General features: G+C 56.1%; 2 protein-coding genes across 13 annotated transcripts in view; one reads left to right on the top strand and one right to left on the bottom strand.

Annotated features, from left to right (window-relative positions):
• Positions 1–2,634: 2,634 nt before the first annotated feature.
• Positions 2,635–7,525, bottom strand: UBALD1 (UBA like domain containing 1). Its single transcript, XM_017644970.3, has 3 exons — positions 7,317–7,525; positions 4,025–4,087; positions 2,635–3,685 (listed from the first exon to the last, which is right to left on the bottom strand). Exons 1-3 carry the CDS (start codon positions 7,434–7,436, stop codon positions 3,332–3,334), a joined length of 537 nt encoding a protein of 178 aa, XP_017500459.3. The 5' UTR covers positions 7,437–7,525; the 3' UTR covers positions 2,635–3,331.
• A 5,039-nt stretch (positions 7,526–12,564) lies between these two features.
• The window catches only part of MGRN1 (mahogunin ring finger 1), a 39,353-nt gene continuing 26,390 nt past the window's right edge, over positions 12,565–25,527 (top strand). For 6 of the 12 annotated variants that reach the window (XR_005060347.2, XR_005060345.2, XM_037014734.2 and 3 more), the window contains exon 1: positions 12,576–12,834. Coding sequence is in view for 10 of the 12 variants with exons in the window: in XM_037014734.2 (XP_036870629.2) it covers positions 12,747–12,834 (88 nt within the window). In the remaining 2 variants the exon portion in view is untranslated. Of the gene's footprint in view, positions 12,835–25,527 lie in introns of all 12 variants that reach the window. The other 6 variants (XM_037014711.2, XM_073214555.1, XM_073214556.1 and 3 more) reach the window with 5 other exon arrangements.

Raw genomic sequence — 25,527 nt, 5'->3', positions numbered from 1 at the left:
AGGCCCAGAAGAGGCCAGCCTTCGAGGTAAGACGGAGAGGTAACTTTGAGGTAGGAAGGCATCCCCAGGAGGTGCCTGAAATGAAGGACGGCTGAAGGTGGCTATAAATGTCTGTTGTTTGTACACGGCACCTCTGCTTTATAGGCAGTGTGTGCTTGAACATGTAGTGGATGGCTTCTGCCTCCTTCAGTTTTGCTTCTGAGCTTCCATGTTCTCCATGACACATGCATTTGGGGGCATGTCCCCTGCGTGGCCCACTTTTGCTGCCTTTCTCTTGCCTGTGAGATGCTCAGACCTGGGGCTCCCAGCACCTGGCAGGGCCTCTGTCCTGGTGGAAAGCCCGAGCCCCCGGACTCACTCCAGCCCTGCCCACTGTCCCAGTTCACCCTTGTCTGGGGCACTTACTAAAATCTGATTCCTGGGTCCTCTTCCAGAACAGTCGCCTCAAGCACCCAGGGGACACCCTTATGCTCCATATGTTTGGAGGGCATGAACAAGGTCGCTGTGAGGGGCATGTGCTGAATGGCTGCCCTGGAATCACCTGGGAGCTATTTTAGTTTTAATAACAGCTTTGGTGTATTATTGAGTCTATAAAGTTCACTCTTTTAAAGAGTATAATTCAGTAGCTTTTAATTTTTTCAAAAGTTGATCACCAATATCCTGGGGCATGTTTAAAATTACTGTCAGGGTCGCTCCCCAGAGATTCTGATGCCATGGGGTGGAGGAGCCTGTGGCCGGCTTGTCTTTTCTATGGAGCCCCCACAGGGATTCTGCCCTACAGGCAGCCATGGGAACCACAGGTGTAGAATGGGACACGTCACCTTATCTGCAACATGTTTGGCTATCACAACTGGGGGATACTCCTGGCACCTAGGGGGTTGGGGCCGGGATGCTGGCCTGGCCCACAGTGCAGGGACGGCCCCCACAGCAGACAGCGATCCAGCCCCAATGTCCAAAGTGGCTGGGTTGGAAAGCCAGGATCTACAGTAAGCCCACTCCTCCCCAGCCTGATGGGACCACCTGAGTGCCTCAGGCTCAGCCACAGTGGCTCCCGGCAGCAGGAACAGGCCTCATCGCCAACAGACCAGCACTTAGTAAAGACCTTGTGTAGGGACACTTCTCAAACTGGGCCAGAGGCCTCGCATCTCTAACAAGCCCCTGGTGGTGTCGCTGGTCGTCAGACCACACTTTGAATGTCAAGGCTGCAGTTCATTTACAGGCCACACACGAACCTGCCCTGGGTCGAGCCGCCCACTGCCACCTCTAACGGTGCGTCATCTCGTGTCGTGACACAGCCAGCCACCCCGGTCACCTGCTCACTGGTGACCGGGCACATTCACCACCACACGGCTGGTAACCCACTTTCTGCTGCATTTTCTACTTGAAGGGTGTGTGTGCCAGTTTCCTGGGACGTTTCTGTTGTCCAAGAGTGGAGAGACTGCAGGAAAGATTGGGCAGGCCTAGGGTGTCCCCACCCTCATCCCGCCAGCCCCCTGGGCTCCAAGGAGGCCATTTGCAAGGGTTAGTTTCAAGGTGGGGACAAATTTCCAAGACATGAGCAGCCTCTCGAGCAGGGGCCCCATGACCAGTCCTCAGTGAGTCAGAGAGGAAATGGTTGCCCTGGGTGGACTTTGTCAATGAGCATGTCCAGGTTCCAGCAGGGTGGAAGTGAAGTTAGGGAGTGCGGCTCAGCGACCGGGGAGCACCCTTGCCAAAAGCAGAGCCATCCCTGGTTGCAGGGGCAGGACCGTCTGCATCAGCCAAGTAGACCTTGCGGAACAGAAGAAACTCTCCAACCCAGGCACCATCCAGAAGGTGGAGGTGTCACCCCGCGGCTGAGCACCGGGCTATCCTAGAGCAGGAAGTAAGGTCCGCTGCGAGGAGCTGCAAGCTGAGCATGAGGCTGCCGCAGAGGCATCGCCGTCCGCCTTCTCCAAGTCCCAGCCCCTGGTGAGGGGTGCGGGGCCAAGGCTGCCTTCTCCCCAACATGCCCAGGAACCCTCTCCCCCGCATTGGCACAGTGGAGCACCCCCGCACTCCTGCGCCTAGAGCGGGCACCTGCCCGTGCCCCTCAGCAGCTCACGATCCACTCTCTCGCCCCTGGGCTGCCAGTCTCCTTGGCGACCAGAGGCTTGAGCGGAGCTTGGACTCTGCCCTGGCCTCATCCCTTCTGTTGCTAGCTGCCCCCTGGCTCTGCACCAAGCTTGTCTGACCACAGCGCTGGGCCTGTTTGTCTCCAGGGGAGGCCCTGCCCCATTTGGTGTGTGCTGGAGATTCATGAGGGTCCCGGCCATGGGACTGAGGCAGGAAGATCCTCTTGTGAAGCCCGGACAGATCAGAAGGCAGTTGTTAGCCCCGGAGGTCGGCATCCAGCCAGCCAGGTAGGGGGAAGGGTGGGCAGACGGATGCTGGGATTTTAGAACCCCAAGCCAGAAACTAATTTCACGGGAAAAGCCTTGGGGGGGGCAGATTCCAGAGCATATTGTTGTCGAAGAGACAGCGACAGACAGGAGCAGTGTGGAGCCAGAAGGGACTAGGGGTAGCCCGCTGTCCTGGGCCCCATACTTCCTCGCCCCCTACAAGGGGCCAGATGGCAGCAAACCTCAGGATGCAAGGCAAGACCACAGAGCCTGGTGGTGGTTTGGAACTTTCTTCTCCGTTGTTAAAAGGGGGAAATGAAATGGGTATGAGGGACCCCTGGGCTCTGGAGGAGGCATGCAGGCGGCCCCAGCAGGCAGGCGCTGGGGCGGGGTGAGGAGAGTCCTGGAGTTTCCCATAATCCTTTTCTCTGCAGGGAAGAGCAATGCGAGCTGATGAGGGGGTGGGGAAGAGGGGCAGGGCCCTGGGCGGGGGGCAGTGGGCAAGGGGCTCGGGGCTCACTCTCACATGCAAAGTCCAGCTGCCCCATGAACTAGGTTGCTTCTTGAAGAGCAACGTACATATAAATACACAGACACCGCTACACACACGCATGCGGAGAAGGCTCTGCATTCCCGAGCGTGGGGATCCATGCCCGCGTGCCCCGAGGAGCTGCGTGGGGCAGCCTCTCCGCTGCCGTGGCCGCCCTCCACGGCCCCCTGGGAGGAGTCTTCTGGGAAGGGCTGCTCGGTCTCTCTGAAGTTCTGCTCCCCAGCACCCAGCTGACTCTGAACCAAATCCATGTTTCCGCGAACGTGCGAGGGCAGCCCATGTGCTGATGCGAGGGTCCAGTCTCCCCTCCAGGGCTCCAGGGAACGGGGGTTCAGACAGAGGAGGGTGAGGGGGGCCCATGGAGACGTCCTCTCCCCCGCCCCACGGGGTCCTGGCCTCGGGGAGGGGGGAGGGGCCTCCCTTATCTCTCGGCCTCCATGGCGGGGTGGGCCCTCGCTTCTGAGGTGGCCTGCTGGGGGGCCAGGGGCGGCCAGTCTGACACAGGGGAAGCGGGTGCCGGAGTCCACGGGGGCGGCTGCTGCGGCAGGTGGTGCTGTGATCCCCCTGGGGGTGAGGCCGCCACTGGCCAGCTGGGTGCGGCGAAGTTGGTGGTGGCAGCATGGGGGAAGTGTGGTGGGGGTGATGTGGCCGCGGTGGCCATGGGGCTGCCACTGCCACCACCGTGGAAACTCTCAGAAGCCTTGAGACGGGAGAACATGGTGAGGGCGTCCGGGAAGTTGGGGGGTGTGGCAGGGGTGTTGGCAGGAGTGCACATCTGAAGGGAAGAGCAGAGGGAGGGATGAGCACCCCTTTATGGAAGAGGCCCTGGTCCCCCGCTGCCTCCCAGGGGACCTGTGCCCAGCCTGGCCGAAGCCTCGGTGCCCCTTTCCCTGGGTGCACTCTGGCAGCCCAGGACAGTCCCAGCCAGGGGCTCTCGCAGGACAGGCTGGCACCCTGGACAGGCTGGCCCCCACCTCCACCAGCTGTCTCCCGGGGGGGGTCCCATCCCAGGAGTCAGCAGCCCCCCCACGGCCAAGAGCCACTGCAGCTTTCTCCCCAGGGCAGTCTCCCCCATCCGACCGGGAGCCCCCAGGGGGGCTGCAGGGACACTTACCATCTGGTGGTGGTGGTGACTGTAAGGAATGTTGGTCTCCTGGAAAAAGGCGCTGAGGGCCGTCTGTGGGAAGAAAGGCCCAGCTTAATCTCAGGACCCCTGTGGCCCAGGGGCCATCCTGGGCCTGGCTACCGAGTGGGACAGGCCCGTCACCATGTAACCTTCACTATCTCCTGAGCTGGGCTGGACGTCCAGGCAGTTCTGGTAGGTAGTGAAGACCCTTGTGACTGCCTGCCACCTGGCCAGCAGGTGTCTCCGGCTTGCACACACCTGGTGTTATCACCACGACCAGGAACATCGGCTTCTCATCCTTTGGTTCAGGAAATTCTAGCCTGATGGTCACAACCCCTCTGACACCCTGTCCTGAGCCTCAGTCTCCTCACCTGTGAGCCAGGGAATGGCAAAGGCCTGAGACATCAGTCTGTGCCCATCTGCCCCTCCCTTTGGCTGACAAAGGGACCCTGCTGGCCTAGGCCTCAGTTTCTCCAGTTTCACCACAAGGAGACTAAACAGGCAGCTTCCAGCTTCCCCCGCTTTGCAGCCGCCGCCCCCTGAGATCCACGCTCCAGCCGGAGAGCCAGAATCAAACAGAACGGCCTGGGCTTTGAGCGTGCGGAGCCTCCCTCAGCATGTTCTCCAGTTGGTGGAGCCAGTGGCAGGGGTGAGCCTGCACCCAGGGGGTGAGCGGCAGGGCACGGAGGGGTCTGAGAGCAGGCCTGTGTCAGACCGGTGTCCAGAGGCCCTGGCAGACCAGGGTGGAGCCCGGGGGGGGGAGGAGGCGCTGGCACTGGGTGTGTCCTGGCTTCGGCCCTGCAGAGAGCTTCGAGGAAAATAAGGGATCAGGCTGCTCTGGGACAGTGCTGGGCAAGGGAGCCTGTCAAGTGTACAAAGGGCCTGGAGGCCGTCACGTCCTTGACCCAGCCCCAGCTGCCCCGAGCTCTGCCTTCCATCACCACCCCCTTAGACTCACCCCTTCCCAGCTCCGTACTGCCCAAGCCCTCCCCTGACCCCAACACCCTAGAAACCCAGCCTGGGTCTTGTTACTTTCTTAAAATAAATTCAAATGAATTTCTCTGGGAATTTCCTGCTGGAGATGACCTACCCATGGGTGTGGGAGCTCAAGGAGGGGTGCTGGTCTCTACCTCCTCAGAACTGCCCCCAAGAGCCCAGGGGACACACCTGAACTCTTCCTCCTGACCAACTGACCGGCCTTCTGCCCTCTTCAAGCCCCACCCCTTAACACACACACATCCCCCTCCCCTGCAGCCTGGTGTCCCCATTAACACCTCAATCACAGAGAATATGACCCAAAAAACACAGCCTTTGTCTGGGTCAGGCTTCAGCCTGTCTGTGCGGCCAGCCAGTGGGGGAAGAAACAGTGGGAGGATTAGCCTTGAAGGACCCTCGTTCACACAGGGGCCTAAGGTTTGGGGTTCGTGACCCACTCTCACCTGCTGAACCTCTATTTTAGGATCTGTATCCCCTATTTTACAGGTAGCAAAAGTGAGACTTGGGGAGCCCTGGGCACAAGGCTCCTGCCCCGGGGGAGCTCCCAGAGCCCCAGGATGCAGGCTGCTCCTGCCTCCTCTTGGGACAGTTTTCCCCCAGGCATTTCAACCTTCACAGCTACATTTTCAATTCCGTGATCAAGCCACACCAGCCTGCCCAGCTGCTGCCAGGCTCTGAGCACTCGCTGGGCCGACAGACTGACAGGCGGTGCCTCCCACCAGACACCTGTCTGCCCCAATCCCAGGCAGAGAGGGAGCCATGGATGCAGATGTAGGACTCAAGCAAACTGCCACGAATGTGGTTTTGCAAGTTTTGCCACATCAAGCCCTTGAGACAAAAGGGCTGATTAGGGAGCCTCCTGCAGGGTGGGGCTCTGCGGGGTGGGGGCAGTGGGAGGGAAGCCACCAATCACTCCTAAGGGATAGACTCCTACCCTTGAGGTACAGATGGGGAAACTGAGGCCAGTGCCCGGGACAAAGCAATCTCATCTCCTGGGGTGAAGACCACACAGGGCCAGCAGCCCCAAGAGCCCTGGTAGGAAATTGGGAAAAAAGAAGTCCTCTGAGCAGATAGGCTACTGTCCCCTCCCCCCAAGCTGTCCAAACCGCCAGGTGGGAATTCCAATCTCCATCCCACCCCAGGAAGCCAAGCCCGAGTCCCCTGGCTCCCTGTGGCTCCTGGAGGTCCAAACGCCTTCCCCAGGATGGCTCCCCATCAGGAAACCACAGCTCCTGAGTCTTGGCTGGGCCCCCACACTACAGACTGGCTGGGTCTGTTACCTCAAACCTGTAAGGGGCTGGGGGCCGCATCCCTGGATACCACCTGGGTTATCTCTGGGCAGTTGAGCTAAGGAAGGTCAGGTGGCCTCTTGGCAGCACAAGCCGTGGGCCCTAGTGCTCTATGGGTCAAAGAAGCCTGGGGGTGAGGGGAGATGGGGCAGTCCCACCACCTGATCGGTTGGCTGAAAGCTACTGAACCGTGTACGCGCCGCCGCACACCGTACAGGAAGATCCCTCTGCCAACACCGAAGTGGACAGTCCCACACGACTCTCGAGCGGGGTACACAAATGCACACCGGTATCTGTAGGGCGAGGCTCCCCGACAGCACCCTACACTCATGCGTGTACACGCGTGGGTACCATCTGCAGAGCGGTGACGTGTGTACACGGAGCAAGCACCCCGCGCTCGCTGGCCTGCGTGTTTACACACACGCCAACATGCCCACACGTAGCGTGGCGCGTGCGTAAATACAAATGCACATGGACGCGGACACGCGCCGCCGAACTGCCCACCGGGCACGCACACCCTCAGACCCCCGCCCGCGGGGCGGCTCCTCTGCCCTAGTCGCACACCCAGCGGCTCCCGCGGTGGGGGAGGCGCGGCCCAGGCCTGGGGCGTCCTCCTTCCGGTGGCCCGCCAGCCCCACGGTCCGTCCGGATCGCGGCGCCGCCCCACCCTGGCCGGTACCCGAACAAAAGAGGGGGAGCTCCCCGAATCCCGACCGCCCGGGAGGCGGGGATTCGGGGCCCCGGTGGGGGCGGGCAGCGTTTCCGGGGACCGCGTAGACGCTGCCGTGCCGCCGGGCCCGACCCTCACGCCGCGGGTGCGCGCCGGGGCCCGGACTCCAGGGCGCGCGATCGCCGGGACACCGGGCAGAGTGCGCCGCCGGCCGGTCCCCGCGGAGCGCGCGCCGGCACGTGTCCACACCGGCCCGCGCCCACCCCGCTGCACGCGCCGCTGCGCGAAACGTACATCCCGGACCCAGCCCGGCCCGGCCGCGCACCTCGAACTGCCAGTGGGCCGCCTGCAGCAGCTGCTTCGCCTGGTCGGCCGCGCAGCCCGCCGTCAGAACGAACTGGTTGATCATAACCTGGTGTTTGAGCTCGTCCATGTTCACGGACATGGCGCCACCCGCCGCCCCGGCCGCCGCCGCGCTCCTTCGCCTCACGCGTCCACCATTAGCGAGCCGGCTCCGGCTAATACAAATATTTACTGTGCGGCTCTGACTCACCGAGCCTCGCCTGGCTCGGCGCGGGGGCATGCTGGGAGATGTAGTCCCGCCGCTTCCGCCCGCCGGCTGGGGGCTGCGGGCCGGACTGGGGCGCGCGTCCGAGCGCCGGGCCTGCTGCGTACGAGCGGGGTCGGGCGCGCGCCGGGCCCGGGACCAGCTGCGCTCGGCGCTCTGGGGCTATTGCGCCCTGCCCTGGCACGGAGGGGGCTGCAGACTGCACTGGCGCAGACGCCGGCCGTGGGGGTCTTTAACCAAGATCCCCGAACCCTGGTGTAGTTCGCATCCCTCGGTGTTGAGCGGGTACCCCCTTGGAGAAGGGGACCTAGGAATTTGGCATAAATGGGCAGCACCAGGAAGCAAGGTCTCCAAGGCTTGACACACAGTAGGCGCCAATAAATACTCCTTCAGTGAATGAATGAATGAATGAATATGCCCTTTAGGGCTCAGCTCAAAGTCACCGCCTCCAGGAAGCCTTCCGGTCTCTTCAACGCCCCAAGCACAAACTCACATCGCCCACTCTTGACGTGACTGCCTCCCCGACCTTGCGCTCTGGCCAGGCACACAATAGGCTCCAGGACCGTCTAGGGGACTGGGAGAGCAGGCGAGGCCAGCAGCTCTGGTGCCTCGGGATCCCCTCCCTGAGGTGCTCCCATTTTCCCACGGAAAATCTCGCGCTTTGCCGGAAATCTCGGCCCTCAGAACACAGGTGCTAGGACCGCGCGGAGCCAGTTCCGGGGCGGCCTCGAACTTCTATTCCCAGAATGCCCCGGTTTATTTGCATCGTTCCCTCCCTGGTGACGTCATGAGTGAGGCCGCGTCTCGACCAATGGGAGGCCGGAGGGTGTTAGGACCTGGCCATATAAGGTAAACAAAGCTGGCTGCCCAATGAGGCAGCGGCGGGGGCGGGCTGTGTCACGTGGAGGCCGGGGGCGGGGCTGGAGGGGGCGGGGGTGGGGCGTAGCGGACAGTGTTTACAGCCCGTCGCGCGCCGCTTCCGGCTAATGTTGGGGAACGGGCTTGCGAGAATTGCGGCCGGTATCTCGGGTGGGGACGCTGGGGAGGCCACGGCCCGAGGTGTGGCTTGGTCACTCCCGGTGTGAATGACTTTGGCCAGGTTCCTCGCGCTTCCTGGGCCCCGGCTTCATTCGTTGACCAATAGTACATTGGGTCCTTCCTCTGTGTCCGGCTGTAACCTAGTGGGTACAGAGGAGAGCAGCCCCCAAACGCGCCGGCTCTTGGGGGGTGTGGGTTGGGGACTTGTGTCAGAATTCCCAGACCGATGTTGATTCTGAAGTGTGGAAAGCTCCGTCAGGAAGCAGGCACAAGCCCGGGGTGTGGTGGGTTAAGGCCACTGAGAGGATTTGATAGATCTGGTGTCCTCATAAGGATCACAGTAGCTGTGGCATTGTGGGGACCAGATGGTGGCAGAGGATTCCAGGCTGGGTCAGACGGTGTTCTGGTTCCAGGGGAGTCCGCCCCTGTCCAGAGCCCTGCCCAGAATTTGATTGAAAGGAGGAGCAGGGTAGTGGGGGATTGTAGTGCCCTCCAGAGAGCCTTTCCTGGGGCTCTCAACCCTTTAGGGGTTCTGGTTGTCACTAGTGGGAGGATAACGGGACTGGGGGACTGGCAGTGAGGGACTGAAGGTCCCAGATTGTGGGGGCAGGGTGGGAGGGAAGAGGCCCTGATGCAGTGGGACTGCTAAGCCAACTCCTGAGGGTGAAGGCTGGGAGCTTAGCCTATTGGCAAGGAGAGGACGCCCAGTGTCCCTTTCCAGGCATGGGCGCCTCAGCTCTGGCGGGAGTCACCTGTCCACTTGGGAAATAAGGTTTTGGTCTCTCTCCTGCTGCTTGGGGATCTCTCAGGCTCCATAATCTTTTGCTGACCCTGATGGGGCCAGGAGATGTCTGCTGTTGCTAAGAATGGCCCCTCACCTTCACCAACCATCATAAGTGTGGATTAACTTGGTCAAATGGCTTGGCACAGGGTAGGCAGTTCTGAATGTGGTTATGGCTATCACTGGGACAGCAACAGCAGGATGGAAGGTGGGCAGGTCCTGGAGCCAGACAGACCTGGGTGCCAGTTTTGACTCAGCTGCTTAATGACTCTTGTGTCAGGGAAGATACTCCTACTCAGCCTGTTTCCTCATTTGTGAACCCAAGGGACGAGCAAGGAGCTCTCCCAGGACTGCTGTGGGGGATTCACGCTGGAGAGGTGCTCAGGATGGGCCTGGCACTCAGTGCACCCCTTCTAGCACTCACCTCTTTGCCTCCACCCGGTCCACTCTAGGGTGCACAACTTGTATAGAAAAAGAAATAGGCTGGAATACACATCTGACACTTCTGCCAGTGTTCAGAGCCAGTGGAGAACAGACACCCAGTAGGCCAGGAAGGTGTGTTTCTGGCGGGGGAGGGTGGGTGCTGTCCTGGCGGTTTCCACTGGGGGCTTTTCTTGTTCAGGAAGGCACCTCCACCCTCATCCAAGCACCATGCAGGTGCCTTCCAGGCTTGCCCTGCCCAGAAGGATCTCTTTCAGGCCAGTCTGCTGGCTGGGGTGGGGCAGATGAGACTGGCAGGAGCAAAGGTCACCCCTCTGGCTCCCATGGCCCCAGTTGGCTTGTTTTCCCAGGGGCAACAGAGAAGGAAAAAACAATCTTGTTTCCAGCCAGGATCAGCCTGGCTAGAGAGTGGACTTTGGATTTCTTAGCAGGCTTGTATGGGGCCTGACAGCTGGGCCAGTAGATGGGGGAGGAAAGGTAAAAGGCATTTCCAACAGTGCTGGCATCTTACCTGAGGTCCAGGGAGGTTACCAAAGTTGGCATAGGGAGTTGATGGAGAGTTGCTTTCAAACATTCCGCAGATGTATGTGTTTACCAGACATCTACTGGGTGCCCAGCTTTGGGAATACAAGAATGAATAGGTGAGGATCCTGCCCCCTCATCAGGTTCAAGAAATCTAGACTTGAGGGACTCATACCAGGAGACCATGAACTGTGCTTAGGGCCTTTATATTTCATAGGCCTCAATGCTGGCTGACTGAGGGGCTTTGAGATCTGGCCACTGCCTTGCTCCTGACCTCTGTTCCTATACACACCCCCTTATTTGATGCTAGCCACACTGGCCTTTGAACTCCTGGATCATTCTTGGCTCTTTTCTGCCTCAGGGCCTTTGCACATGCTATTTCCCTTGCCTAGAACCTGGACTGGCCTATCCCCCAAGAGTTTGCCTGGTTGGCAAACTTGCATTTCAAGTCCTGGCTTAAATATCACTTCCTTGGAGAAGCCTTTCCAGACTCCCCTATCAACAGTAGATCTCTCCTATGATTTCATTATACCTCAATCCATTCCCTCACAACACCCACCACACTTTGTATTTATATACTTGTTAACCTTTATAGCATCTTCACTAGCCTGTCTGCTCCATGTCTGGCCTTCTATCACTTGATTCCTATTGCCTGGCTCATTGCCCATCTATAGTAGCTGCATGATAAGTATTTGTTGAATAAATGAGTCAACCAAGATGTTGATAGTAGAACTAATATGAAATCAGAAAGGGCCTGTCTCTCAGCAGGGCATGCACAGAAAAATACACCTCAAATCCAAAGCTCTGTTAAGAGGAATGTTTCATTAATCCAACATCCAGCCTGTATCCATAAGAAGGACATGCATTTAAGGTCGTTTTGTGGTGGGCACATCAGGGTCCTCAGTACTCCTTCTTCCCCCAGATGGGGAGGCTGATAAATTGAATGCAGTGTTGGTATATCTACAAATATAATGTAACTTAGCAGAAATTTAAAATAAGGAAATAAACATCACATGACATGGGGGTGTCTTTAGGACTTTCTGAGGGCAAGACATGAAACGCGGTACATTGGAATGTTCTGCCTCTGGGGTGGCAGGGGAGTGTAGCAGTCAAGGAGTGGCCTGGTTCAAATTCCAGCTTTATTACTACTCATCTACTAGGCAACCTGAGTGGGTTCCTTCATGTCTCCCAGCCTAACTTTCCTCTTATACAAATAGTGAATGAAAATGAAAGCTACGTCACATAGTTAAGTAGAGAATATGTGCAAAGTCCTCAACATAATGCCTGGCATGTACAAGACGGTCAGTAATAAATGGGCATCTTGGTTGTGGGACAGAGATTTAAGCAGGTTCCGTCAAAACCAGGACTTTCCTTTGGAATCATGCAAATTTTTCATCTCCTTTATTAGTTTTGGCTTCCCAGTGCCCTGACAGCAGAGGGTTGTGCTCTGGATTCTGGACCTCTGGAAAGGTCATTTTAATGTGCGCTGTGGTGCGTTTATCGTTTGAGACTCTAAGCCAGTGGCTGCCCTCCCTAACTGCTTTCTCGATACAGCAGGCTTGACTTGGGAAGCCACCTTCTTCTAGGAACTGCAGTGTCTCAACTGAAAAGTAAATAAAAGATCTCCAATTGGCCTGTTTACAGAGTTCTGTGTGAGTCAAAAGCTGGGAAAATACATTGCAACCTGTGAGGCTGCGCGGCCCAGGCCTGGGGCGACCGCCTTCATTATGTCTTCAACGTAATTGTTCAGGTTCTGGTGATGGAGAGGTGCCCAGAACTGGGAAAGACCAAAGCCAGAGAGAGCTTCCCTTCCACCAGCAGCGCTCCCGCTGAACTTGGGCTCCACCCCGCTGTTCCGAGTTGGCAGGTAAAGGTGTGCCCTCTTCTGGCCGTGGCCGGAGAGAAGCCCTGGGCAGTGGGAAGAACCATGGTGGCTCAGGGAGGTATTTCAGAGACGATATGAATGGAAGGCCTCCGGTAAACAAATTATTAGGAGGCTGAAGAGGACGTTAGTGCTCGGAAGGCAGAGGGGCGGAACAGTTTGCGACGTGGTTGGAGGCTCCTCCCCACTTTCAGGTCCATTTGGTTTGTCCCGGGGCGCTAGTCAGCCAGCCTGTCCACCAGGTCCGGGCGAAGAGCATCCTAGGAAATGTAGTTCTAGGCGGGCTTCTTGCGCCGCAGCCCGGCGCCCTTGGCGGCGCGGGGACTTCATTTCCCGAATGCCCCCGGGCCGGGGGGCGGAGGGCCGCCGTGGCGTCGGGCCCCGGGCCGAGCCGGGGGTGGGAGCTCGGAGGCCAAGGCGCCCGCGGTTGTGGGTGAGCGTCCGTGTGGTCTGGTTCGGGCCATGTCCGCGTGAGGACGCCGCCGCCGCCCGCGTCCAGACCCGGCCCGGCCCGCCGCGCACCATGGGCTCCATCCTGAGCCGCCGCATCGCGGGCGTGGAGGACATCGACATCCAGGCGAACTCGGCCTATCGCTACCCTCCGAAGTCCGGTGAGCGGCCGGCCCCTGCCCTGCCCCGGCCACAGGCGCGCCCGCGGGGACCCTCCGGGAGAGTAGGGGCTCTGCTCGGCCTGGAGCTCCGCGCGCACTCCGCCCGGACCCCAGGGCGCGGCTGGGGCGCTGGGCTGGCTGCCCTGGCCCGGCCGGGTGACCTTGGGTCAGTCACTTCGCTCCTGCGCGCCTCAGCTCCTTCGTCTGCACACGGGGACGACTCACAGTAGGAAACTCCCAGGCTCGGGTGAGGTTCTGGGGCTCGACGCAGGCGCCGGGTTAGCACGGGGCCCAGCGCCCCACCTGAGCTTACAAAATGGTCATTGTCGTAAGGATTGACATCACCCCATTGCCACTTTTGTTTTTCTTTGGTGGCGTGGTGTGAAGACCCAGCCAGTGGTTCTGGACACTCTGCATCCCATCTGGACAGAGGCTCAGCTTTCCTGCGACCTCCTGGAGTGCGTGCAGGGTGGGTGGGTGGAGGGAAGCGGGGCTGGGTCCGAGGAGATGATCGTAAGCGATGGAGGAGAGAGCAGGAGAATGGTTGGAGGAGACCTACTGGGTTCTCCAGTCCCCATTTTTGGGGCCGAGAGGCCCGAGCCGCCGGGGAGGAAGTGCCTTTCCCAAGGTCTTGGAGCTGGATGGAAGCGCATCCGGGACCAGGACCAGACGGGCTTTCCCCTTCTGTTCTGCCGCCTGAGCTGCTGATGAGTGCGGCCTCGTCGGGAAGTTTAGCTCCGGTGCCTCACCGCCCGTCGCCTCACCTGGTCATCTGCAGTGGGAAGGAGAGAGGAAAGAGGTCAGGGAATTCGGACTTCACGGGGACTTCCAGGCCGGACCCCGTGGTCCTGGCTGCTGAGGCATCTGGTGCCCTGCCGTGGTCTGCCAGGCCTCCGTAGCCTGTGGGGGCGTGCGCCAGATCAGGTTTCTGAGTGGGTGGGGAAACTTGTTAGAAACACGCATTTCCCAGGTCCTGCCTCAGACCTATTGGAGCATGGGTGAACTCCAGTTGACTCTCACGTCCACTCAAGTCAGAGAACTGCCCTGTCCTGATTTTGGAACGTTAAAGAAGGGGAGTCTCTGGGAAAACGAAGAGGTTGAGACTAGAGCGGTCTGGGGGCAGTTGGAAGGGGTTGCAGACCTGGTTAGAAGGCAGTGTGGCTTACTAGTTGGGGAGCTCTCTGTGCCTGCCTCTGTCCCAGGCACAAGTGCAGGCAGCCCAGCCGGTGCGGGGATCCCTTGGAGGCCCTGTGGGCTGACATCTCCAGGCCTGATGGAGCGGTTGTTTGAAATCATCCTCTTCCGTCGCTGATGTTCTTCCCGCCTGCCTTTGGCTGAGTGACCTTAGGCAAGTTGCTTAGCTGCCTGGGTCATAGTTTGCTCATCTGTAGAGGGCTCAGAACAGTGCTTGGCACCTAGGAAGTCCTTGCAAAATGCCAGCTGCTGTAATGGCTTACAAAGGAAACTAGGTTTCCAGCTCAGACCTTGATAGCAGTCAGCAGCAGCATGGCAGAGGTATTGGAAAGTTTAATGTGGCACTTCCTGTACCTGGGAGCAGAGCAAACTTGATGTCCCTTCACCTGGGATAAAACCACAAGTATAAGGCATTCATAGTGATGGCTTTTGGGTTCGGTATGGCAGACCTTGCTGGTCAGTCAGGGCACTTCCCCCCACCAAGCCTGGACCTGGTTTCAGAACCCATCAGGGAGCACCCCAGTCCTACCGATTGGGCCAGCACCCAGGTGAATTGCTGCTAGCTACAGCTGCGCTGTCCTGGGCCTGCCCACTGCGAAGGCCAGCCTCTTTGCCGCCTTGTCATTCCGCCTTGCCCAGGGAGGGTCAGGTGGGGGCAGAAGGGAGCTTAGCAGAACTAAAGTATGTTTTCCCAAGGGTCACAGTGGCCCCCAGTGGGGTTTGAGATGATTTTGGGGGATCTCCAGTGAACCATTCCATCAGTTTATGAGGAAATAGTTATCTTTTCAGCTCTCTGTCCGTTTTATTATATCAAGAAAGAATCATTGGGTGTTAACTTTTTTTTAACATCTCTGTAACACTGCCCGATTTTTTTACCCAGCTTTGCTGAGACATATATAATTGACATAGGGCATTATTTAAGTTTAAGGTGTACAGCGAGATGATTTGATAAGTGTTTATTGGGAAATGATCACCATAATAAAGTTAGTTAATACCTCCATCACCTCAGTTACCTTTTTCTTTTTTTGGTGGTGAGAACTTTGAAGATCTGTCCAATTTTCTTTGGCATATGAAACTTTCAGCTCGTGCTGCAACAGTACCTGCCTTGAATTTAGTAACATTTGCTTTGTTTTCATTGTATATTCATTTATTTTACATTTAACAGCTTTTACACATTATACATTTATACATGAACAGTATAATTTATATGCCATACATCTCATCCCTTATAAACATAACAATTAGGTTATTTTCTTTGTAAATTTACAGAATTGTGCAGCCATCTCCACAGTTTTACACATTTCCATGATGACCCCAAAGTTTCCTCGTGCCTGCTTGCAGTCAGTCTCTGCCCCCAGCCCCACGATCCTGCCCTGTCCCCCATCTGCTGCTTGTCTTTAAAGTTTGCCCTTTCTGGACATTTTCATATAAATGGAATCATGCTACATGTAATCTTTTTTTGTGCCTGGCTTCTTTCACTTAGCATCATGTTTTTGAAGTGCATCCATGTTGTAGCATGTGTCTGTGCTTTATTGTATGAGTATAGTACATTTTGTTTATCTGCTCACCAGTTAATGAACGTTTAAGTTGTTACCACTTTTTGGCTATTAGGAATAGTGCTGCTATGAACATTCATGAACATGTAGCCCTGTTCAGTTTTCTTTGTCATGTATCTGGGAGTGGAGTTGCTGGGTCCTACACTAACTTATATGTGTAACTTTTTGAGGAACTGCCAGGCTATTTTCCTTCGTGGCTGCTTGGTTTTAACGTTTATTCTCACCTGCCGCGTGAGGGCTCCAATTTCTCTATATCTTTGCCAATGCTCATTTATTGTCTACCTTTTTAATTATAACCATCCTAGTAGATTTGAAGTGATGTCTCTTTGTGGTTTTGATTTGCATTTCCTTGATGACTGATGTTGAGCATCTTTTGTGCTTATTAGCTTATTACAATAATTGCACTTATTAGTCATTTGCAATCTTTTGTGTCAGAGAGAGAGAGAAATGTCTGTTGGTGTTTTGTTCAGTCTTTAAAAGTTGGATTCTCTTATTCAGTTGTTAGAATTCTTTATGTGTTCTAGATAGAATGATCCAATTCTTTTATCAGCTCTGTGCTTTGCAAATATATTTTGCTAGCCTATGGCTTGTCTTTTCATTCTCTTAAAGGTGTCTTTTGAAAGGTAAAAGTTTTAAAGTTTGGTGGAGGTCACTTTGCCAGTTTATTTAATGGGTAGTGGTTTTAGAGTTATAGTTAGGACATCTTTGTCTTGCCCAAGGTTACAAAGAAGATTTTCTACTATGTTTTCTTCTAGCAGTTTTATAGTTTTAGATCATACATTTGGATCTGTGATCCATTTTTAGTTAATTGTTTGCATGGGTGCCTTGAGGTGAAGAACTAAGGTCCTTTTTCTGCATGAGGATATTCTATTATTTCAGCATAATTTGTTGAAAAGACTTCTTTTCCCATCAAATTGCCTTTGCCCCTTTGTTAAGAATCAGTTGACCATAAACATGAGGGTTTGTTTCAGCATTCCTTTGTTCTGCGGTTCTTGTCCCGTCACTCTTGGCCCGAGTGGTCCTTGGCCAAGGGTCAAGGCAGGTGTTAGGATATCACGGTCCACCTCTGAAAGGACGCCGTGTCCAACCTGAGGAGGAAAGCCCGGGATGCAGTCAGCACCCACACGGAGTGCCTGGCCTGCCGCGGCTCTCCCTGCTGCTGTTACTGCTGTTTGTTGCTTGTCTCGGGGCCCTGCCCTGCCCCGGTGTCACACTGGACCAGCTCACCCCAGAGACGGGTCTGGAGGAGGAGCAATCAGACACGTGACCCACCAGCCCTGAGTGGGAGGCGTGTCCCAACCTAAACCTTTCCTTGATCAGGTATGTGTACTTCCAGAGCGTTTTCACCTCCTTTATCTTACTGGAGCTTTGCCATGTCCTTAACACCAGCCTTTTGTCCTCACTGGTGGAAGAACTAGAAATCAGAGTGAGCCCTTTGTTGCCCAGCACCTGAGTGTGGCTCACAGTAAGCGTTTTGTCAATGCTTGTGCCGCAGGCCTTGCCGAAGTGAACTCCTAGTGTGCAGGCTGCTCACGTCACCGGGCCCCATCTCATCCCTCGGGGTGTCAGGCTGGGGGTCTGAGGACTGTTGGGTCTGCTGCCGGGTGCCGGGCCGAGGCGTGCGGGAGGAGGCTTCTGGTGTTGTGTTTGTGTGGACAGCTGGCTGGGCAATGCTGCTGGCCTTCACACTCTGCCTTGCTGCCTTTGACTCATTTGGCACCTGAGGTCCCTGGGGCCCCTGCATCGGTCACTCTGTTCCATGCGTGTGTCCTGGTACACTGACTTGGAGAACCTTTCATGCTTTCTCTGGGGATTATTGGAGTCAGCTGCTGCCAGCCTCACCCTTCCCAGGCTTTGTTGAACTTTCACATCAGCTGGCCACGTGTCATGTGTCGTAGTGAAACATGACAGAACCTCTCTGAGCCTCTTAACGCTGCAGTCTCCACAGGCCCACACGTGTGCATTCTATCTGAAGAAGGCCCAAGTATGTGCTGGTCTGGCCTGGTGGCAGTGGGCCTTTAACCCTGAGCCGGGGAGCTGGCAGCTACCCTGTGTCATGTGGCTAAGGCCTGCCTGCCTGATACAGAAGGGGTGTGCGCGCTGCTGTTTTCTTCCTCACGGTCCGTGTGGCCTTCACTGTGTGTACAACACAGGCTTCCACAAAAAAAAATCCTCTGGGATGGAGGTCAGTGTGGCACTGTGGGCTTGCTCCCCACCCCGCTGCGGGGTGCCAGGGCCCTGGATTCTGAGTCCTGAGGCCCATTCGGGCCCAGGCTCTGGGGTCTTGAGCCAGTTGCTTGTTTCTTGGGCCCCAGCTTCCTGACTCACTGGGGTTGACCTCTGGTTCCCCAGCCCTCGTCCAGCTCCGACTCTGCGAGTCCACGGGAGCCGGCAGGGTGGACCAAGCCATGGCCTTATCCCAGCTGAGCTTGTATTTTTCACTGGGCCCCCAAGTTTCCTGGAGAATGTCCTGCACTTCCTGGATGACCCTGGTGGGCGGTGACCACTGCTACCAGCCGCACTTCACAACCCCAGTGCCTCCCAGGCCAGACGTTGCCTGTATACATTTCACACGTGGGGTTCTGTGTGGCTGTGCGCAGCCATGCAGCCCCACATTCCTGTGCCGTCCCATAAAATGTAGGGTGGGTGGCGTCACATAGATACCCCTGCAGCGCCTGATTCTGGGCTCTGTGAGTGACCAAGGAATTCCTTTCTGCCAACTACCCCCGCACCCCCTGCCCCTCAGAGGTGGGGGAACCAGGCTCAGCCCCTGCATGTGCCCTGGGTGGGGGTGGCCCTCCCTCCAGGATGGGACCGGGCGAGGAATGAGGCCTGCCCTTCTGTGCCATTTTCAGAAAAGCTGACTGTGTGGAACGGCATGGGAGAGGGGCCCCCACTGCCTGATGGGACGTCGGTTGGTTTGTGTTTTTATAGAGCTGGGTGAGGAGGGGAGAGGCTTGAGTGACCGAAAGCAGCACCGCTGGCCGCATCTGTAAGAGGACGCCCGAGCTGGCCGGCAGGACACCGCGCTCAGCCCCCGCACCCTCCTCACTGCGGATTCAGGCCTTCCTGCTCGGGCCTGGGGGTGCTTGGCAGCCTCCAGAGCGGGGCGGCCCCCCGCGCTGGCCCCCTCCAGCCGGCTGTTCTGACAGCTGCAGCTCTCTGTGGCCCCGAGCTCCTGGGGGCCAGGCCCCAGGGCTGCCCTTAGGGGGAATCGAAGGAAGGCATTACATTCAGTTCAGTGCTTGAAAAAATGTGTGTGCGCGCGCGTGTGTGTGTGTGTGCGCGCACATGCAGGCCTTCCTCAGCTTCCAGTGGACGACATCCCACCAAACCCATCCTGAGTCAAAAGCGCGCTAGAACCCGAGGCCTGCAGAACATCACAGCAGAGCTCAGCCTACCTTACGTGCCCACAACACTTGGATTAGCCTGAGTTGGGCGGAATCCTCTAACACAAAACCTATTTTATAGTAAAGTGTTGAATGTGTCACATAGTGTGTTGAATATGGTACCCAAAACGAGAAACGGAAGGGCTGTCAGCGCCCTGGCTGTTCACCCTTGTGCTGGCGCGGCTGGCGGCGCTGCCGGGGGTCAGAGCACGGCCACTGCGTACAGCCAGCCGGGGAGATCCGAAGAGCAGGTTTTCTGAACTCGTATTGCTTTTGCATCATTGTAAAGTTGAAAAGTCTTCAGTCGAGCCATAGTAAGTTGGCGACCATCTGTGTATGTACTTCGGACTGAAGTGTGAGACACAGACATTTAGAGACTGTGCAGATCGTAAGCGCCCAGCGTGATCACAAAGAGAATGTGTTGGAATGGAACAGGAGCAGCCCCCAAGGCCTCCTGGTGCCCCCGCCTCCCTGGAGACCCCTCCCGGATGCCGCCAGAGGTGAGCTTTTGCCTGTTTCTGAGCTTGATGTAAATGGAACTGGACCCGCTTCGCTGTGCATCTGGGTGGTGAGACCCTGGCACTTCATGGGGCTGTGGCCCAGACCCGCTCACCCGCCCTGTCACTCTTGTGACACTGACACTTATATCTGTGGATGCTTGCTCCCCATTCCGCCTCTGGCCGCCGGTGACCACCAGTGTGCTCTGTGTGTGTGTGATCTGACGAAGCGCCGTGTCCCTTTGGGTCCATTTTTGTATCTGGCGGTGGGTGTGAGGGCCCTAAGGTGCGCGTGCTCAGCCTCAGGTGAACTGCCGCTCACGCCAGCAGAGCGTGAGAGTTCTGATCCTCTGCGTTCTTACCAGCACTGGGCCATGCGGGTGTGTATGTTTTATTTTGTTTCTAATTCTAGCCGAGCATATCTCATTGTAGTTTCAATCTGCTTTTCCCTGATGACTAACGAGGTTGTGTTATGGAACCAAACAAAGCCGGGTCCGCTTCCCTGTTGTGCAGCAGAGCCCAACACTGACGGATGCAGGGAGAGAACACGGACGTTCACCCCAGGGCATCGAGCAAGGAGGGCGGGTGGCTAATGCTCAAGGTCCCGAACAGGCGAGCTCGCCAGCAAGGGTTTTAAAGGCAAAGTCGTGGGAAAGGGTGGAGGGCGCGTGATCAGCTCGTGCCCATTCTTCTGATTGGTCAGTCATGAGGTGATGGGATTGTTTCAGGGATCTTAACTACCAGTTTTCTGGCTCTGTTCAGTCTGGGGTCTGTGGACTTGTGGTCACGAGGTGGTCTGTCTGGTGGGGGTCTAAATTTCTGAAAAAGTCTCAAGGATACGTGAGTCAGTTGCTTTACCTGGTTTGTGTGCTCCCATTTTCTTTCATCTCTAATTAGTCTAATTCCCACACTCTGGTCATGGTTGAGGGGTACAGGCTTCCCTGTTAATGAGTCTGAGGAGCTTAGAAGGGGGTTACCTGTGTCCTTACATTTGGGCCCCTTTTTGTCTATAAATTGCCATTCATTTCTCTTCCTCTATTTGTGAGGTGTCTGCGTATTTTCATATTGGATCGTCTCTCTTCTCACTGGTTTGTAACAGTTCTTGCCTAAGTGCTCTTTTTTGCATTTTGAATTCTTTGGAAATTGCCCTTTGCTGGGGCGTTTGTGCAAACTAGTTTAGGCAAGAAATGGAACACACTGGAAGGCTGTGGGGGGTTCTGGAACCCAGCAAGCCGAAGCCATCAGAACACAAGCCCCTGTTCCCCTCTAGCCTCAGTGTTGTGCTGCTGTGACATGCATAACGCCGGTCAAGGACCCAGTGCTGTGGGCCCAGGTCCAGGTCCACTTCTGCAGAAAATCTGAGTATTTTCTGACCGTAGCCAACCAGCTGTGTCCAGGGCTTGGGAGCCACGTGCTCTGGCGGCACCTGGGTGGGGTCCACCGCTGTGGGTAGCGGAAGCTGGGAGGGACCTCCCCACCCTTGCAACAACTCACAGGAACTCAGTGAACCAGAATCTCCGCGTAGTCAGTTGTTCCCAGCTCCTGGTCTTCACTGCACCGTGCTGGGGCTGCGAGCATTTCAGTCAATGCAGTCCTGCCCTGGAGAGCTTTCACTCCTGACAGAGGCTAGGACACAGACATGTCCAGGTGCCTTTGTCACCTGTGTAATGCTCCTTTGCCTAATCGGCCCCTCTTACCCCTGGAGTGTCTCAACTGCCCTCCATCTGTAGCCAGAGAGTTTCACCGAGGCCTGCATACTACAGGTGAGGACACCGAGGCCAGAGAGCTCAGGCTGTGCGCAGTCATGTGGCTGAGGGTGGCGAGCAGAAGTGCTGTCTGTGCACATATGTGACCTTGGCCTCAGCAGGAGTCGGTGAGCAGGCAGTGAGTCGGCCTCCTGTCTTGGACGCTTGGGAACAGGCTGTGGGGCTTCTGGCCTCCCACCCCAGGGGTGTCTCACAGCCCAGGGACACTTCCCTGAGATCTTCACTCTGGGGCCTGGGGCACCCCTGGAGCTCAGCAGCAGATTTGGGAAGCAGGTGTGTGGGAACACCTGTCCTGTTAACAGAATGAGAATTTTTGGCCAGTGGAATCAGTGAACCGTCCCCAGCCGTACGTCCGCCCTCTTGCCATTCCTGTGCCCTGTTCTGGAGTGGGATGCTGGGCAGACAAGCGAGGTGCGCACCCAGGGCACCAGGTTCCAGGGCCAGTTGCATTTCTGGGACACTCAGGATGTCATGGTTTACCTGGCAGGGGTTTGTAACTTAGGACAGAAATGTGTATTTGGTCTTCCATTTCTGGCACAAAGCTCCTTCCCAACCCTTGAGATTTCCTAAGTGATGAGGATAAAAGTGAAATGGGTGTGTGTTGATAGCCACTATAACCCCTTTCAACCACACCTGAGTTTATGTTAATGTGACTTTTGGAAAGCACCTAAGGACAGAGCTGGGGATGGAGATGATCTCTGTGGCCAGTGACTTACTTAGTCAGTCATGCCAGCATAAGGCAGCCTTGGTAAAAACCCAGAAGTGCCTGGCACAGAGAGGTCGGGGTCAGTGACCACACAGTTGCCGGGAGGGTGGCACACAGAGCCTATTCTCGCATGCTGTGCCTTGCACATCTCTCCACCTGCTGTTCCTGAGTGTCCTTTGTAATAAACTGGGAATCTAGTAAGTGAAGCGCTTCCCTGAGTTCCGTGAGCCACTTGAGCAAACTAATTTTGAACCCAAGGAGCAGGTCCTGGGAGCCTCTGGTGTGTCAGAAGCACAGGGGACTATCCAGCTGGGACTGGGTGTCTGAAGGTGGAGGCAGTCGTGGGGGATGGAGCCCTGTGCTGTGGGCTGGGACCGTGTCTCCAGGTAGAGCATGTCAGGGTTGAGCTGAATTTGTAGGCCACTTAGTCAGTGTCTGCTGAGAGCTGGGGACCTGCTTGGTGGTGCTGGACCCACACGTCCAGGCGTAGTTGCAGAGCAGGCTCTGGGGCCAGCGTGTGGGAATGGGAGTCTTGCAGTTTGAGTGCCTCTTTATTTTTGTGGCTGTTCACCTGTTGATTGTCAGGTCACCGGGGCAGAGTGTGAACCCTCAGGCAGAGAGCAAGCCATCTGAGCCCCCCTGCAGCCTCGGGGCGCTGGCACGTCAGTGCTGCATAGCTGGGGCTTCCAGGCCGAATCTGGGCCCCTGGTGGGCCTTCTGAGTGTGGCCGTGGAAAGATTTTTGAGCAGTCTGGGGGAAGGCCTTCGCGTGTGGCTCATCGTGGGTGGACAGCCGCCCTTTGTGTTCTGCGGATAGCACTGCTGTCCCCCGCCTGTTCCCCTGTGGTGGGAGGGGGAGGCACCCAGTGTGGGGTGCAGGCCATGGTGGGCACCCTGTCCGCAGGTTTGAGCCCATCTCCACCATCGTCAGGTGGGTGACCTTTGAGCTTGTTGCCCCTGATGGAAAGTGGGGCAGATGTGCCCCACTCTGGGGCATTGACTGGGGGTGCAGGGAGCAGCATGGTAGGCCGTGCGGGGCATTTGTTCTCTTTCATCTTCCTGTCCTTTTGTCTCCCCCTCACCTTGTCTTCCTCTTTTCCCGCCCTCTTTATGGCTCTGCCTTCCCTTTTGTTCCTAAAGTATGCACACTGCAGACACACACCTGTGCGTGCACATACGCCACACACAGAGACATATGCACATATGTGTACACACACTGTCTAGTCCCCTGAAGTGCACACATCCCTCTTTAAAGTTCCTTTCTTAAAAATGTGAGTGTTTAAAAATGTACAGGAAAGTACAGAGTGCCGAGTGGGCACCGTTTGTCGGAGTCCACGTGAACCTTTTTCACGATGCCCATGGGCACCTCCCCCGCACTCCCTCCCGGCCGTGGACCCCAGCGCTTCCCTCGCACTTGAGCAGGTTCTTCTCCACGAGTGGACGTCCCTCGTCGGAGCCACGAGGAGGCGTCGTGGTGTCTCACACTCCTCTGTGCCTGGGTGTGCGGCTGTGCATGTGCCCCACCTGCCGGCTCCTCACTGGGGTCCCACCTCATGCCTGGCCCCAGTCTGTGTGTCTGTGTCCTTGGGGAACATGTGAGGTGGTTCCAACTTTCTGGAAGTCTTGGAAGTCTTTTATCACCCTATTGCATGTTTTTGCAACAAAAATGTGTACATAGGTTGAAATTAGAATTTAAGAAAAAATCTCACATGACCATAAAGCTCTAAGGGAGAATTTTTCTTCTGGTTTGAGTGGCCATTATGAATACCCCACTGAAGAAAACAACACAAATATTACAGGTTTGGTGAATATCAAACCTAAGTACATAGAAAATATGTTTCTTAAATGGAGGGGCTACTTTTTTCCCTCAGTTAATTCATGTAGTCAGTCACAGTTGAATATACTCTCTTACTAGAATGAGACAAGGTCAGCATCAATTCTAGTTGTGCTTTTTCATTTTGAATTGAGAAGGCTTGTTCACATAAGTAAGTAGTTGGGAATTAACAGGGTTTAGATATAGCAGTGGTATCTAATTCCAAGTTATTTGCCAAAAACAAACAAAATCACATAAAGATCTAATATGAAAAAGTGTTGTTGATTTACCAGCTGACAGCTCACATCCCTTCCATTCCTAATAACAGCTTTATTGAGATATCATTCATATATCATAAAGGTCACCCTTTTAATTTGTACAGTTCAGTGGTTTTTCCAGACCATGGTTCCAGTTTTGTGATATTACAGTCGCTGTTTTAACACACATCCTTGTTCCTTGTCTCTAATCTTTTAAAAGTAATTTTTCTTGTTTTAATGGTAATAAAGTTAATTGGAGAAAACATAAAATACAGTTAAAGCCAAAAAAGTAATGATCCATTTGCCTCTTAATCCAGAGGTTTAGTTCGTGGCATTTACGCCTCTGAGATCGTGAGACCTTGAACCTGTGTGGAGACGTGGGGCCTCTCGTGTGTGATGCATCGGGTTGTGGAGAGAAAGGCAGCGGAGTGGCCTGGGGGAGGTCGGGCAGCAAGCAGGGTGGACACTTTTTGGAGGTAATGGTTGTGCCTTCGTTGGAGGCCCCCAGGAGGGGGTGGGAGCAGGGGGTCCCAGGCCAGGGCCTCTCTCCTGCCGGGACAGCCACTCCCACGCCTGGTTCTCTCCTCTCCTGGGTCTTCCCTCCGGAGCAGGGCCACGTGGCCTTCAGATCCCACCTGGGGTCCGCAGGAGCAGGGCCGGGACAAGGGCACTCAACACGTGGGGACCTCACCGGCCCGTCAGAGCCGTCTCCGGGCTTCCCTGCCCCTGCACTTATGTGCACTGCCAACCTGACCCGTCGCATGGTGCCTTGCGTGTGTGGCTTTCCCTGTGGCTGTGCCCTGTTGCTTTGTTGTGGCCTAATCACAGTCTTGGCAGACCAGGCGGCTCGGAGCTGGGTTCCCCTAAAGCTCCTGGCTGAGGCCCTTCTTGCCTGCTCTGTAATTTGGGCTTGAGGTTGGGTGGGCCGAAGGCCAAGATGCAGAGACCCCCTGAGCCCCAGCCTGGGGCGCCTTGTTCCCCGCCCCATGAGGCTGCTGTGGGAAAGAGCGGGTGTGGAGTCTTCATGCGCTTTCGGTGGCGGAGGACCGGGGGCAGAGCCCAGGGGGTTTTGGAAGGGCCTCGTGCTTCTGCACATCTCAGTCCTTCTGTTGACTTGGCAGTGGCACCACCGGGTGCACGCTCAGGGAGACGCCCTGACGTGTGGCAGAATGTCTGGGCTTTGTTCCTGCCACATCCAGCCCCAGCGGGTCTTGGATGGTTCCTTCCCGACTGCTCTACTCACAGCTCGTGTAACAACGTCAGAGTGTGTGCAGTTACCTCTCAAATGGGATCTTGCAATGTCTTCAGCTTGGCTTTTTATTAACAAATACTCCATGTGTGGCCATCTTTCCATGTCCGTGTCCAGGTCTGACTGACTCAGGAAGTGACATGGTGTTGCATAAAATCGGGGGTGTTAAATTTATCTAACTAGTCACTGTATTCTTTTCCTCTCACTGCGGTTGGCTCTGCCTGGTTCCTGGTCCACACGTAGGTTGGGTTATGTGAGTCCCTAAGT

The sequence above is a fragment of the Manis javanica genome, chromosome 10, assembly GCF_040802235.1.
Source record: "Manis javanica isolate MJ-LG chromosome 10, MJ_LKY, whole genome shotgun sequence".
NCBI lineage: Eukaryota > Metazoa > Chordata > Mammalia > Pholidota > Manidae > Manis > Manis javanica.
This window is presented reverse-complemented; position numbering and strand designations above follow the sequence as displayed.

Bases quoted from the DNA above. Each gene is read 5' to 3' on its own strand.
- UBALD1 (XM_017644970.3), bottom strand. From the start codon at position 7,436: ATGTCCGTGAACATGGACGAGCTCAAACACCAGGTTATGATCAACCAG. The intron at 4,088-7,316 runs GTGCGCGGCCGG...TTCTTCCCACAG, and splicing joins CGGCCCACTGGCAGTTCGAG to ACGGCCCTCAGCGCCTTTTT. The intron at 3,686-4,024 runs GTAAGTGTCCCT...TCTTCCCTTCAG, and splicing joins GTCACCACCACCACCAGATG to ATGTGCACTCCTGCCAACAC.